This window comes from Arachis hypogaea, chromosome 7 (assembly GCF_003086295.3).
Source record: "Arachis hypogaea cultivar Tifrunner chromosome 7, arahy.Tifrunner.gnm2.J5K5, whole genome shotgun sequence".
NCBI lineage: Eukaryota > Viridiplantae > Streptophyta > Magnoliopsida > Fabales > Fabaceae > Arachis > Arachis hypogaea.
The window spans coordinates 80,073,980-80,087,066 of record NC_092042.1 but is presented as its reverse complement, the minus strand read 5'-3'; the positions used below and the strand labels follow the sequence as shown (position 1 = coordinate 80,087,066).

General features: G+C 32.6%; 1 protein-coding gene across 2 annotated transcripts; it reads left to right on the top strand.

Annotated features, from left to right (window-relative positions):
* Window positions 1-7,387: 7,387 nt before the first annotated feature.
* On the top strand, window positions 7,388-12,983 carry LOC112703633 (sodium/calcium exchanger NCL). 2 transcript variants are annotated; one of them, XM_072199786.1, is made up of 8 exons: window positions 7,596-7,892; window positions 7,990-8,428; window positions 10,226-10,411; window positions 10,826-11,007; window positions 11,218-11,363; window positions 11,473-11,749; window positions 11,828-12,136; window positions 12,543-12,983. In XM_072199786.1, the coding sequence occupies exons 2-8, from the start codon at window positions 7,999-8,001 to the stop codon at window positions 12,789-12,791; spliced, it is 1,779 nt and encodes a 592-aa protein (XP_072055887.1). In that variant the 5' UTR covers window positions 7,596-7,892; window positions 7,990-7,998; the 3' UTR covers window positions 12,792-12,983. The 2 variants fall into 2 exon arrangements, with proteins under 2 accessions (XP_025610971.1, XP_072055887.1); XM_025755186.3 differs by having other exon boundaries at window positions 7,388-8,428.
* The last annotated feature ends 104 nt before the right edge of the window (window positions 12,984-13,087 follow it).

Genomic DNA, 13,087 nt, shown 5'->3' with positions numbered 1-13,087 from the left:
ATGTGCAGATTTCACTTAGTGCAGATTTTCAATTTATTTTCCTATTCTAATCATTCAACATTAATTCCTTTCTTGTTTACCTTTATTAGAGTTTCTATTGCAATGCTCTTCCAAGTTCTCTTGTAGAAGAGCTAAAACAACAAAAAATCTTTATTTCTGTCTCCTCAGAAACTCAAACAGAAGAAGCTTCTATTAATGAGTAAGTTCTACTTAAAATACATTTTATTAGTTTTCATGCTATATAATAATAATTTCGGTTCATTTTGAAACATATTAGTATATAATCCAGCTACCATCTCCAAACTCAACAACAAGTCCATGTAGAAACTTTGGCAAGGGAATTAGAGACAGAAGCTCCTGTAAATGAGTAAGTTTTACTTAAAATTCAATTTATTAGTTTTGATGCTATATAATAATAATTTCAGTTCATTATTAAACACTTTTCTGTTTAATCTAACTGCCCTCTAGAACCTCAACAGCAAACCCACAAAAAAAACTTCAGCAAGGAAATCAGAGTAAGAAGCTCCTATAATAATAATTTTGATTGATTTTTAAACATCTAGCTGCCCTCCGAAACCCCAACAGCAAGCCTGCGAAGAAAATTCAGCAAGGCAATCCGAATAAGAAGCTCCTCTTAATATGTAAGTTTTACTTAAAATCCTTTTCATTAGTTTTGATGTTATATCATAATGCTTTTTTATTATTTTGAAAACTTTCCTCTGTTATCTTGCAGTTTTTTCCATCTTGGCATTGGAAAGATGACTTACCTTCATTCAGCCCGAGCATAAATCTACCGACCTCTCAACCAACAGTAACACAACTTGGAAAATTGGTAGAGGCGGTGATGGATACTAGGATGACAGCAGCATTGTAATATGTAGAGGAAACAAGTGCAAAGCCAAGTTGGAGTACCCATGAAAAGTACAAGACTTCGGTGAAAGAAAACAAAATAAAAGAAGAGCTTAGGGAAAACTGTTATCAGTGGATGACGCAAATCAAGATTGACAAAGAAGGGGCAAGCAATGAGTTTGAAACCATATTCATGTTGGACCACAAAACTCATTTAGAGGGGAATAGATGCCACTTCTTGTCTCTAACACCCAAACAAGACGTAGAAAATACGATAAATTCTTCTGTTATTATATTAACATTAATGATTTTGCTAAAAAATTATATTCCTATATATCTAATAAATTTTAGTCCTATAGGTGGTCTCTGCATTGTGTATGATTCTCAACAACAAAAAATATCACAGATTTGATGAAGAAATACACTGCGTCCCAACAAATATTTTGGTAAGCCAAATTTTTTATTCCTTAAGTAATTTCGGTTCATTTCTTAGTTTAATTGAGGTTCATTTGAATTCAGAAAAGAAGTTGATGTGTTTTTGTTGATGATTGAGTCATTTTCACTGTTTGTTCATATCTGAAATAATTTCGATTTATTTGTTTATTAATTGAGGTTCATTTGATATTGTTGATAAGTATTGACCAAATTTGTTATTCCTTAAGTAATTTGGTTCATTTATTAGTTTATTTTGGTTCATTTTTTAGAATTTCATGTTGGGGAAGCATAACCATGAATACATTGATCCAAACACTAAGAAGGCCTACCAGATCAGTGAATTTAAGGACTACCTACCTTTTCTTGAAAAAAAAAAACTAGCATCCCATCTATTTGTAAGTTGTTATTTCTAAAACTTCTTTAATAATTCTGTCGTTTGCTATCATTTAGACTGAAATATTCTATCATTTTCCCAAACATTAGATGTTTGCACCAATTTGCCATCGAGGCCATTGGTGGTTGTGGATTGGTGATATTTAGAAGAAGGTCTTTCGTGTGCTTGACCCCATAAAAAAAAGATATACCTGAGGAAAGAATAGTTTTGAATAAATTTGTTATAAGTTATTTACATAATATATATTTTTGTTGTAAGTTATCTCTTATTTCTAGCCATTTTGCTCTAATTAAATCACATCAATCACTTTTTGTGCCTGATTAAGCATTGTTTATAGGCTTAATTTCGTTCAATTATTACTGAATTGAAGTGCACTTTTTGTATCCTTTTTAGGAATTAATAGTTTCCCAAATGAGGGGCTATGCTGGGACAAAACTTTTAGTGGATAACGAAGAGGACGTTGAAGCACCATATATTATTATCAGCGGTCAACAAACATGGTATCAATCTTCCTATTATTCTTTCTTTGCTATAGTACTATTATTAATATGTTTTTCTGTACTTTTCTGTATCTGTCCTATTAATCATATTTGACTTTCTTATTTCTTTCTTAGTTATGATTGTAGAATATATGTCATGAAATGGCTGAAAATAATTGATCCCAAAAAAATAAAAAAGGGAAAATATAAATGTAAAAACTGGAAACAGATAAGTATCATTAAACATAGTTGGTCATCTACTTCTAAATTAATAAATTTCTGTTCATTTCTTAGTTCATTTGGGTTCATATTAAGTAATTTCTTTCAATTGAATTGTAGCAAGAAATATATGCTTTTAGATGGGAATATGGTCCAACTATTCTCTTGGACAAGGTAAAATGAATTCAGAGACAAAGTTATCAAGGCATCTGAAGGCATAAGAATCCCAAAGCCATCCGCTGCCTTCTCAAGTCCTTATTGTAAATTCTCATCTTAGGATATAGAAAGTAAACATGTTTAATCCGCAAAATCGTAATGAACACTATTTTGTAAGGAATTGTAAAGAGACAAACCTTTCTTTGACTTGTTGTAAATGTTAATGTATATATTTGAAAATCTTTTCTTAAATTTCTTTTGATTTATTTGTTGAAAATGTCTGGACTGTATTGAGATCACATTAATTTAAATGAATCTAGGTTTACACTAAATAGATTGAATATATTTATCAATCCTCAAGAGTGGCAAAAACACAAATGAACCGAAATATATCCTAAGAAACATTTAAATTGTTTGCCACAACACAATTGCAGAAGCAAATTTGAAAAATTAGAAAGTGACCATTCAATAAAACATAATATAAATCAGAAATTAATCCTCATTTTCATCAAATGGAAAAACATTTTATGACTAGAACTCAAATGAAGCAAAATTTAGACATACATGAATCGAAATGTATTCTAATAAACACCTAAAACTATTTACTACAACGCAATCACAAAAACTAATTTGAAAAATCAAAATGTGACTATTCAATAAAACATAAAACAAATAAAAAATTGACCTTCATTTTATCAAAGGAGAAAATATTATATGACTAAAACACAAATGAACCAAAATTTATTTTAATAAACACCAAAACTTCTATCATCCTCTTCCAGGATAATTTATGTCCTGTGCATGATAAAGACTGGAGCTTGACTGAATCATTAATCCACCATCTAAAAGGTTCAACTGCAAAAGAAGTAAATCATATATTAGCAAATTTATTAACATGCACAAACACATTTTTCCTAATCAAAAGCAAATCAATATTACCACACTTAGAGTTGCCTTTTTCTTTTTCTTTGATGCATTTGCGATCTTTTTTTTCATATTCGATCCTAGTCTATTCTTGAGACATCCTCTTGTTCTAACACATGGGAAACTTTGAAGGTCGTTAACATCATTCAACGTAACGTCTTCGTGAGATAACGAACATTTACCTTTACTTTTGGCTTGATATTCTTGCATCTTAGCCATGACATTATTAAAAGTCCGATGCAGAATTTTAGTCAACTCCTCATATTCTGACGCAAATTCACAAATATTGTGCAAGCGAAACACCAAATCGTCAAATCTATTGCTTCTTAGCTCCAATAAAGGCTCGTTTTGGCTGCTCTTGATATGTGTGTGCCTTCTCTTTACGTTCTTACCCCAACGTTCTAATATATATTTCGGTACCAACTTTATTTACTTGCTCAAAGATTGAGGCACTCATGGAATGATGACACAGTATACCCCTTGACTTAAATGATAAGCACTGGCACTTTACTTCATGTGATATCACATCATATGTAACAACAAACTTGTTGAATGTTGAGTTAGAAATCTGCTCTACAACTTCATATGCCATAAAACTTAGAGCAGACTGCGTTGATGTTGTGATGCAATTCACCTTTTCTCTAAATTGTACTTGAACTTTCCTGAACTTCTCGTTAGTATACACGTGTTGAAATTGAGCCTCTATTGGTAATTTTATTACACACGGTATCACAGTATGAAAATCTGCAGCATCAACTTCTCTCTCTTTTTGCTCTCTGCTTCCTAGGCAATTATCATATTGCTTTACAAATTGAATCAAGGAGCTATTGCGTGTAATAAATTTGTTAAAAAAAGCATGTATGTTCTCGCTCCTTTGTGTGCTTCTTATCCCAGTTCAAAAGTGGTGATCGAAATAAACTGGAATCCATAAATGACGCTCTTCAAATAGCTCTACAAAATGGGACACAATTCGAAAATCAGATAAGAAAATGAATAGAAAGTTATACTCATTTGAACCGAAAAAATAACAACATGAATTAATTCGAATGAAATCATGGTTACCTGAAAGTCACTTATTGCCTCCAACACCATACTTCATGAGAAAATCATTCCAATTTCTGTCAAATACATCTTTCGTAAACGAGTTCCAAACAACATGACTCATCTCTTGTTCGATTTCTTCGTGTCGCTTCTAGCCATTTAATTTACTTGGGATCTTCTTCATGATATGCCAAATATACCACTGGTGAATTGTTGTTGGCATACAAGTCTCAATAGCCCTTTGCATCGATGCATATTGATAGGTAAGAATACATTTTGGCGTCTTTCCTCCCATGCAATGAAGCCAACATTCAAATAACTATTTGAATGACTGAATATCTTCATTTTTTTTATCAAAGCACATCCAAAAAGTGTCGACTGACCGTGGTGATTCACACTGACAAAAAGAACCAAAAACCAAATTGTATCTGTAGTAGACACCAGAAGGAAAATCCGTTATGAACCGAAACTAGTTATGCATATGAATCGAATAGTATATCACAATGAACCGAAATTAGAACGAAAAAAATTACCTGTTTGTGTTGTAAGTCGTATCAAATGAAACATCTTTAAAATACTCATATGCAATCTTACTTGTTGCATTAGCCCAAAATGCATTTTTGATAGAGTGATTAACTTCAAGGTTAAGCTCAAAACAGAAATTTTGATTTCTTCTCTTTTATTCTTAATAAGTACTTCCCAAATTTTTTGGCATTATCTTGTTCAGGAAAATTCCGTACTTTTCTTGTAATGTAATTCCTCATATCTTTTTCAATAAAACTTAGTTCACGATGACCACCCACTACTGCTACAAATGACTGATATGTTTTACTCGATATGATTTCGACTTCCTCGATATTTTTAATGGTACAACGTACAAATATGCTTAGCTCCCTGTGTTATTTAAGTATCTCTGCTTGATCTGCACACAGCAAGAATGTGAATGATTCAGAACAACTTTAGAAATGATCCAAAGACCAACGTCCTTCAATATATGTACATAAATCCTGGCTGGACAGTTTATTCCAGCTAAGGGGTTTATCTTCAGAGTTAGAGATATCTTGGATTTTCATTTCTCCCCTCCGAGTGGTGTTTCTTATTTTCGTAGAAAAACTAGCAAGTTTGGAATAATTTTTGTAGAACTTTCCAGATTTTTCAAGTATCTTGAAAGTCATCCCAACCTTTGGGACAAATTGTTCATCGATAATACACATGGATTACAAAATGAACTGAAATATTATCATACACAAGACCATTGTGTAATAACAAATGAACCGAAAATTGTGCATTATATGACTTTAGAAACTATGCATTCTATCCAAATTCAAATTGATAAGCAACACTGGTTTTAGTCAAGAAGGATAAAATTATTCATTATCACTTTATTCAATTATATTCTATTCCATTTAATTCAAAATTGTTGAAGAATGAACCGAAATATATATTATAATAAGAAGATCATTGTGTAATAACAAATAAACCAAAAAATGTGCATTACTCAAATTCAGAAACTCTTATATTCTATCCAAATTCAAATTAATAAACAACACTGATTTTAGCAAAGAAGGATGAAGTTATTCATTATCACTTTATTCGATTGTATTTTATTCAAATAAAAATTGTTGAACAATGAACCAAAAATATTATCATAACAAGATCATTATGTAATAACAAATAAATCGAAAAAATGTGATTATCAAACGTCGTCCACTTGTTTTGATAAGAATAATACATTCGATTCAGAAGAATAATACATTGTTCGATTCAACATAAATACAGATCGAAATTTGAAGAGAAAGAGAATAACACATTTACTATTTTAAAAAATTTTATTAATATTTTTTATAAAGACTAATCTGTCTAAAAGTATAAATTTTTAAAGATTTATTTACCCCCTTATTCTAAAATTTATTTCAAATTCATAAGATAAAAATTCAATAGGATGGGGATGGTGAACAGAGCAAAAGATAACCTTAGTTTACACGCCAAAAACGGAGAACGGAATTAAATACGTGAACTCTATATAACGACTAAAGTACAGCGGTAGCTTCAACTTCCAGTTTCAGAAATCACAAGTACATTGTACACAACATAATCACAAGCACAAGTACAATCAATTAATAAACTACCATCGATAATCGATTTCTTCAGGATCTTTCACTCGAATTCGATAAAATTAGAAAGAAAAAATCGAATGTTCTAATTTACTTCATAAATAAATAAATTTATAAATAGATAACTCTTGAGAGTCAATAATTTTTTTATATTTTAAGTTATTAATTAATTAATATAAATATTAAATTATCTTTAATAAATAAATTTTATTAATTTATGTATATAAATTTTAAAAATTATAAATATAAACTATATTAATTTATAAGTATAAATTTTAATAAATATTAGATATATGTTTTTTATATACAAATTTTTTGTAAATATAGATATAAATTATTACTGATAAAATATTAACAAAAAATAATAATATTTACTGTGCATGTAATATTATTTTTTATATATTTTATAAATATTTAAACAAATAACATATATATTATGATGCACAGACATTGACACATATACCAAACACAACATGGCACATTATGGGACATGCAGATACATAAATTTTAAAATTTTATAAGATACGCAGACATGGTATATATATAAAATATAAAATATTTTAGATAAATTATAATGATATTTTGATATTTTATTAATATTAAAATATAAAATAATTTTTTAAATATTTTTAATGTTTTTTTAATTATGAATAGTATTTAAAATATTATTTATTTTAATAAATAATAATATATATTCTAAACTCAATTTTAAAAATATACATTATGAATAAAGTTGGACATGCTAACATACAATAATATTTAAGTATGTCCAAGTGTATTCGATATTTTTTTATTTATTATTAATACACAGTTAAATATAACAGACATACATATTGAACGAATATTAGTAAATAATATGTTCAAAATATATCCAATACGCGAACAAAATAAATCCAAAATACGCGAACACCGTAAGCATACATGCTTCATAACACATACATATACATTTTTACTAATTTAAAAGTTAAAAATAACTGAAATAGTGTCGTTAAAAATATCCATAGGTTTGATTGAGACCTCAACTGACATCTGTCCCACCAGCTTAGCTTCACATTTCCATCTTCGGCTTCTCAATTCTCATCCATCTACTGATCTACCCCTCCCCACTCGTTCCTTCTTCTCACTACTCAATTCTTTACTTCTCACTCTGATCTCACAACACGCTTCAGACGCTCTCTCACACTTCACCGCGTGGCCTCAATAACCTTCCTTAACTTCATCATTTCCAAACATCCAATCACACTCTCTTCTTAACACCCCTCCAACCGCAAAATAACACACGTAATTCACTTACACCGTTTCCCATGTCCATCACTCTCACTATTACAAGCTCCAAACCCTTATAATTTCACTCCAATTTTCTTATTTTTGTTTTCAGAAACCTAAAATGGCTCCATCTCTCACTTCCCGCCGCGTCTTGCTCCCCCTCACCGTCCTCGTCATCCTCTGCGCTCACGCCCACGCTGTTCGCTTCTTCTCGCACTCTTTACCTTCTTCCGATCTGCTTTCTGATGGTCTTCCAGAACCTTCTTCTTCTGATGAGAAGGGGAGCCTCATTCGGCTTCCGACAGCGTCATCATTCAGGTTCCTGCGTGCTGCTGAGTCCAAGTGCGAGCAGACGTACGGGTTCTTACCGTGCACCACCACGGTGCTTGGGAACTTGTTCTTGATCATAGTTTATGGCTTCCTTATGTACACCGCTGCTACCTACTTGTCCTCTGGGAGTGAGCTCTTGCTTGAGATCTTGGGCCCTGGAATCGTTGGCGGCTTGTTCCTTCCAATTCTTGGTGCTTTACCTGATGCCATGCTCATTCTCGGTAAGATACTTTTCTTTCGTTAATTGGGAAATGAAATGAAAATGTCACTGTACTTTGATTCGATGTTTTGACTTGATCTGACTACAAATGCGCGAATTTCGTGAAGCTTTAATTTTTCATTTTTTTAATATTGAATTTTGTGTAAGTTTTGTTCCTTTTTCAACTTGTTGCTGATTTGAGTATGTTTCGATTCATATAGATTTTTCTGCATATATTCTGATTGCCACGTAAGCATATATATGTGACGGACAATTCACACTAGAACTGATGGGTACCTTGCAATTTTCTTTGATATTGTGGGGTTTTGGAAAAAGAATTTCTGGTCAAGTTTTTGAGATTTAAGATGCAGCGGTTTAAAATTTTGTATTTCTCTTAGGCTTTACGGGTAAAGTCATTGATGTGGAGCTTGATGACTTTAGCATTAAGAAGTTTTGATATTGGTTTGAACACTGTTTTTGGTGGTTCTTTTTTTTTTTTCTGACCCCTCCGAATTGTTAAGGTGAGTTGTTCCTTTTCGAATGTTTCCTTTTGATCCCTACCTGTGTGAGAAGAATATGAACCTCATTGTTCGCCGTAAATGATAAGTGTCTTTACTTTTTGGCTGTTTGGTATCTTTTGAGGCACTTGTAAAATCACATTTCATTATCCAAACCCAGTGGATATCTCTTTTCTTGATTTTTAGTCACGAATTAGGATGGATTCTGCGGTGGTGCCACCCCTCTTTCGGCCTTCCTAGGATTCTTTAGCATTTTGTTTATGATATTTCACTCTATATTATTTATCTGAATTTTGTGTCTCCATACCCTTTTTTTTTGTGAGGGGCGCTTTCTTTTTCATACGCTCTTTCGTGTTTCACTGTGAACCCCACACCTTTGTCTTCATGTGTTATGACTTGTCCTTTTTTTAAACCACTAGTTTTGGATGCATATTTTCTCGTTCCTATAGTATGCTTTTCTTTTTAAACCTCTATACTTGTTGGCTGGTGCTTCTATAGCCGAGTCAATAATTACTTTTGTCATGTTCATGGTGTCCAATTGATAGCAGCTGCCAGTTGAAGCTGATTAGGAGCAGGTTATTCTGGAAAATTTATATCTAATATTTATCTTAAAAATTTAAATTGAGAGGGAGAATGAGTAAATGTGATGATGACTTTGAATAGCTTTACATTAATGAATGTTACTTTACATTGACTCTTTTTAGTTGCTTTATGACCAAATTATATGGATCTTGATGCCCTATTTTGACATTGTATCATGCTTAAATGCATTAGCTTTCCACTTGTCTTTGTTTTCTTATACACCTGATAAGGGATATTCAAAAATAACATTTGATGCATGAGATGCATCTCTTAAGGAGTATATCAAGTTTTATGTTTGAGAAAGTTTGAAGGGCTAAACACATTTGAGTTTTGAATGATGCTTTGGCAGTTACTTTAACTTCATCATGTTTATTTACCAGTTAACAGTGCGGGAATTTATTTTAAATTCAGACTCCTGAGTTATTAAATTAAGTGCAGTTCAGCATTGGCTGTCAGAGGCAGAAAAAGTCGAGTTTAAGATATTCATGGTTTAGCTAAGTAGTACGGCTGTTGCATTGAGATATCTCTTTTTGTATTTTGTTTGCGTCGGAAGAAATAGTTAGTTATATGATCTCTCTTATCTTGTAGCATTATAGTTGTTTTGGATTTACCAATCTATTGAAATTCCAATTTGTGTGACGTGTATTAATTTGCATTCCCCTCTCCTCCCTGCCCTTCTCTGTTTTGACTTCTACTCTGACTACTTTTGTTTTCTACAGTGTCTGGGCTTTCAGGTAGTAAAGAAACTGCTCAAGACCAGGTCTCTGTTGGAATGGGCTTGCTAGCTGGGTCAACGGTGCTGCTTCTGACTATAATATGGGGTACCTGCGTAATTGTCGGCAAGTGTGATCTGGTGAATTCAGTTGCATTGGATTCAGTAGACACGCGGGGATACAGTTTAACTGGTATATCTATTGATATTGTTCGATATTTAATTTTTTGTAGTATTGAGAGTTACTGGAGTAAACTTCTCTTTGCTCAGAATATTCCAGTATATCTTTGAAATGACTTAGTAATGAAAGCAAGTACCTTTGTTCCATCATTTTGGATCAAGGATTCATAATGCTTTCAAGTTTCGAAGAACTGGATTTGTGCACTGGCAATTGTTGTTGTTGACATTATAAGGCTAGAGTACTTTAGAACTTTGTGAAGGATGCTGGTTGAAACTATAAATATAAAATGCGGTTCATGGTTTTCTTATTTATTTATTATTTCTTCAAAACCATGATGTCTGTGCATGTGCAATAATGCTGTTTTGTTGCCAGTCCTGAAGATATAATTCTTTTGGATCCTTGGTCTAATAAGATCTTGATGTGCAGGTTCTGGTGTTAGTACCGACATTTGGACCAGTTACGCAGCAAGGATTATGATTATATCTGTACTTCCGTTTTTGATTGTTCAATTACCACAACTTCTCCATTCATCATCAGGAAGGCACTTGGCTGTTTTGATTGCTCTTATTGTCTCGTTGTTGTTACTAGCTTCTTATTGCTTTTATCAGGTAATTTTTCCTTTTATGTTGTACTTGTGCTTGCGTGCTTAAATACGTGTCTTGTGATTGATATGATAGCAGTTTGATTCTGGTAATACATATTTTAGCATTTTCATTAAACTGTATGTTGAATGAATATTTGATCCTTGTTGTTATAAGATTCTTTTCCTTTTTTCCCGCTTCATTTATAGGAATTAAGAAATAGAATCTTTTTTTCAGGTTTTCCAACCCTGGATACAGAGGAGGAAACTTGAATATGTTAGGCACAAGCATGTTATTCTAGGACTTTTGAGACATTTGAAGCAGCGTGCATTGGGAAGGCTGCTCAAAGAAAACGGTGAACCGGACAGAGAAATTATTAGAAAGTAAGGCTCTTTACCCTTTTTGCATTGACTTAAGCATGTTAGTTTTAAAGGAGCTTGTTGAAATTCTTTCCCTGTTGTGGTTTCACTGACTTCTCAATGATATATGCAGGTTGTTTACAACAATTGATGAAAACAGTGATGGGAATCTTACTCATGGTGAATTGAGGGCACTAGTTGTTGGAATTCAATTTGAGGAAGTTGACCTGGATCATGATGATGCCGTAAAAAGAATAATGAATGACTTTGATACTTCACGCAATGAACTTGTAGATGAAGAAGAATTTGTTAATGGCGTCTGTAGATGGCTTGACAGAGCCAGGGGTTCTCGACCTGCGTCTGGTGATGCTGGCCCCCACACAGTGAAATTTTTAAGCAATTTTCACAATGTTAGTTTTGCAATGCTCGAGTTCATGATGTTATCACTTCCTGGGTTTATGATTTTCTGACTGCGATTTTCTTTACAGGAAACAAAGAGGGAACATGATCTCCTGGATGTGAGTGGTCAAAATGAAGAAGTTTCTGAAGGTGTTGAGAAATCAAAATGGACTACAGTCAAGGCATTGCTGTTTTTACTACTGGGAACTGTTATCGCTGCTGCATTCGCTGATCCTCTGGTTGATGCAGTTGACAACTTCTCCGATGCTACAAGTATTCCTGCTTTCTTCATTTCTTTTATTGCTCTGCCTTTGGCAACCAATTCAAGCGAAGCAGTTTCGGCAATTATTTTCGCTAGTCGCGATAAGAGACAAACTGCCTCATTAACATTTTCAGAGGTTTGTTTTCTTCTTTCAAACTCATCATCTGTTTTAGATCACTACTCTAGTATGTTTGGATTTGTTCTTTGGCTCAAATGACTAATTTGCCGCAACGTAATCAAACTTAGAAGTCCACCTAAATACTTAGCTCAGTTCAATTTTACCTGTAAAATTGTAAAATCGATTGGGTACTTGTACGAGTTTAATAGTCAAGATGAAAGTTTGTTAACCTTGCTATTTTGGAATATATTCGGAAAGATCATAATCACTTCAATTTGGCTATTTCCATAATCTTGATGCTGATTTTATATTCATCCAACGTGCATTTCTTTGATTTTACTTGCATTATATAAACGTTGCAAAGCTTTTCTTCTACTTTGAACTTACAACTTATGCTTATTTATTTCAATTGTGACTTGCGCAGATATATGGTGCAGTGACAATGAACAATGTGCTATGCCTATCAGTGTTCTTAGCATTGGTCTATGTAAGAGGATTGACATGGGATTTCTCTTCAGAAGTTTTGGTGATTCTTGTTGTTTGCATTGTGATGGGTGTACTTGGCAGCTTCCGTACATGCTTCCCTCTATGGACAGCCATAATAGCTATCCTCCTTTACCCTTTCACCCTGGCATTAGTCTATGTTCTTGATTATGTCTTTGGTTGGTCATAGTCCCATAGACACCAAAATTGTTGTTTTTCTTTGTTAATGATAATGCTGTTATGGCTCTTAACCCTTTTTGGGTTGTGTGGATATTATAGTTCTGAGGGATACTATTATGGGATTGACTTCCATTGTGAATGGCTGAGGGGGTGAAGTTTTTGGCCCATCTATATAATAAATAATTATTAGACTTGATTGAAATTACTCTATTATTATTATTATTATTATTATTATTATTATTATTATTATTATTGCAAGATGTAGTTCGTTTTGCCAACTCTAATTGATTATAGTGTTTCAAAAAG

Coding starts and splice junctions, on each gene's coding strand:
- LOC112703633 (XM_025755186.3), top strand. CDS start 7,999: ATGGCTCCATCTCTCACTTCCCGCCGCGTCTTGCTCCCCCTCACCGTC. Junction 11,008..11,217: donor CTTCTTATTGCTTTTATCAG/GTAATTTTTCCT, acceptor TCTTTTTTTCAG/GTTTTCCAACCCTGGATACA. Junction 11,364..11,472: donor GACAGAGAAATTATTAGAAA/GTAAGGCTCTTT, acceptor TGATATATGCAG/GTTGTTTACAACAATTGATG.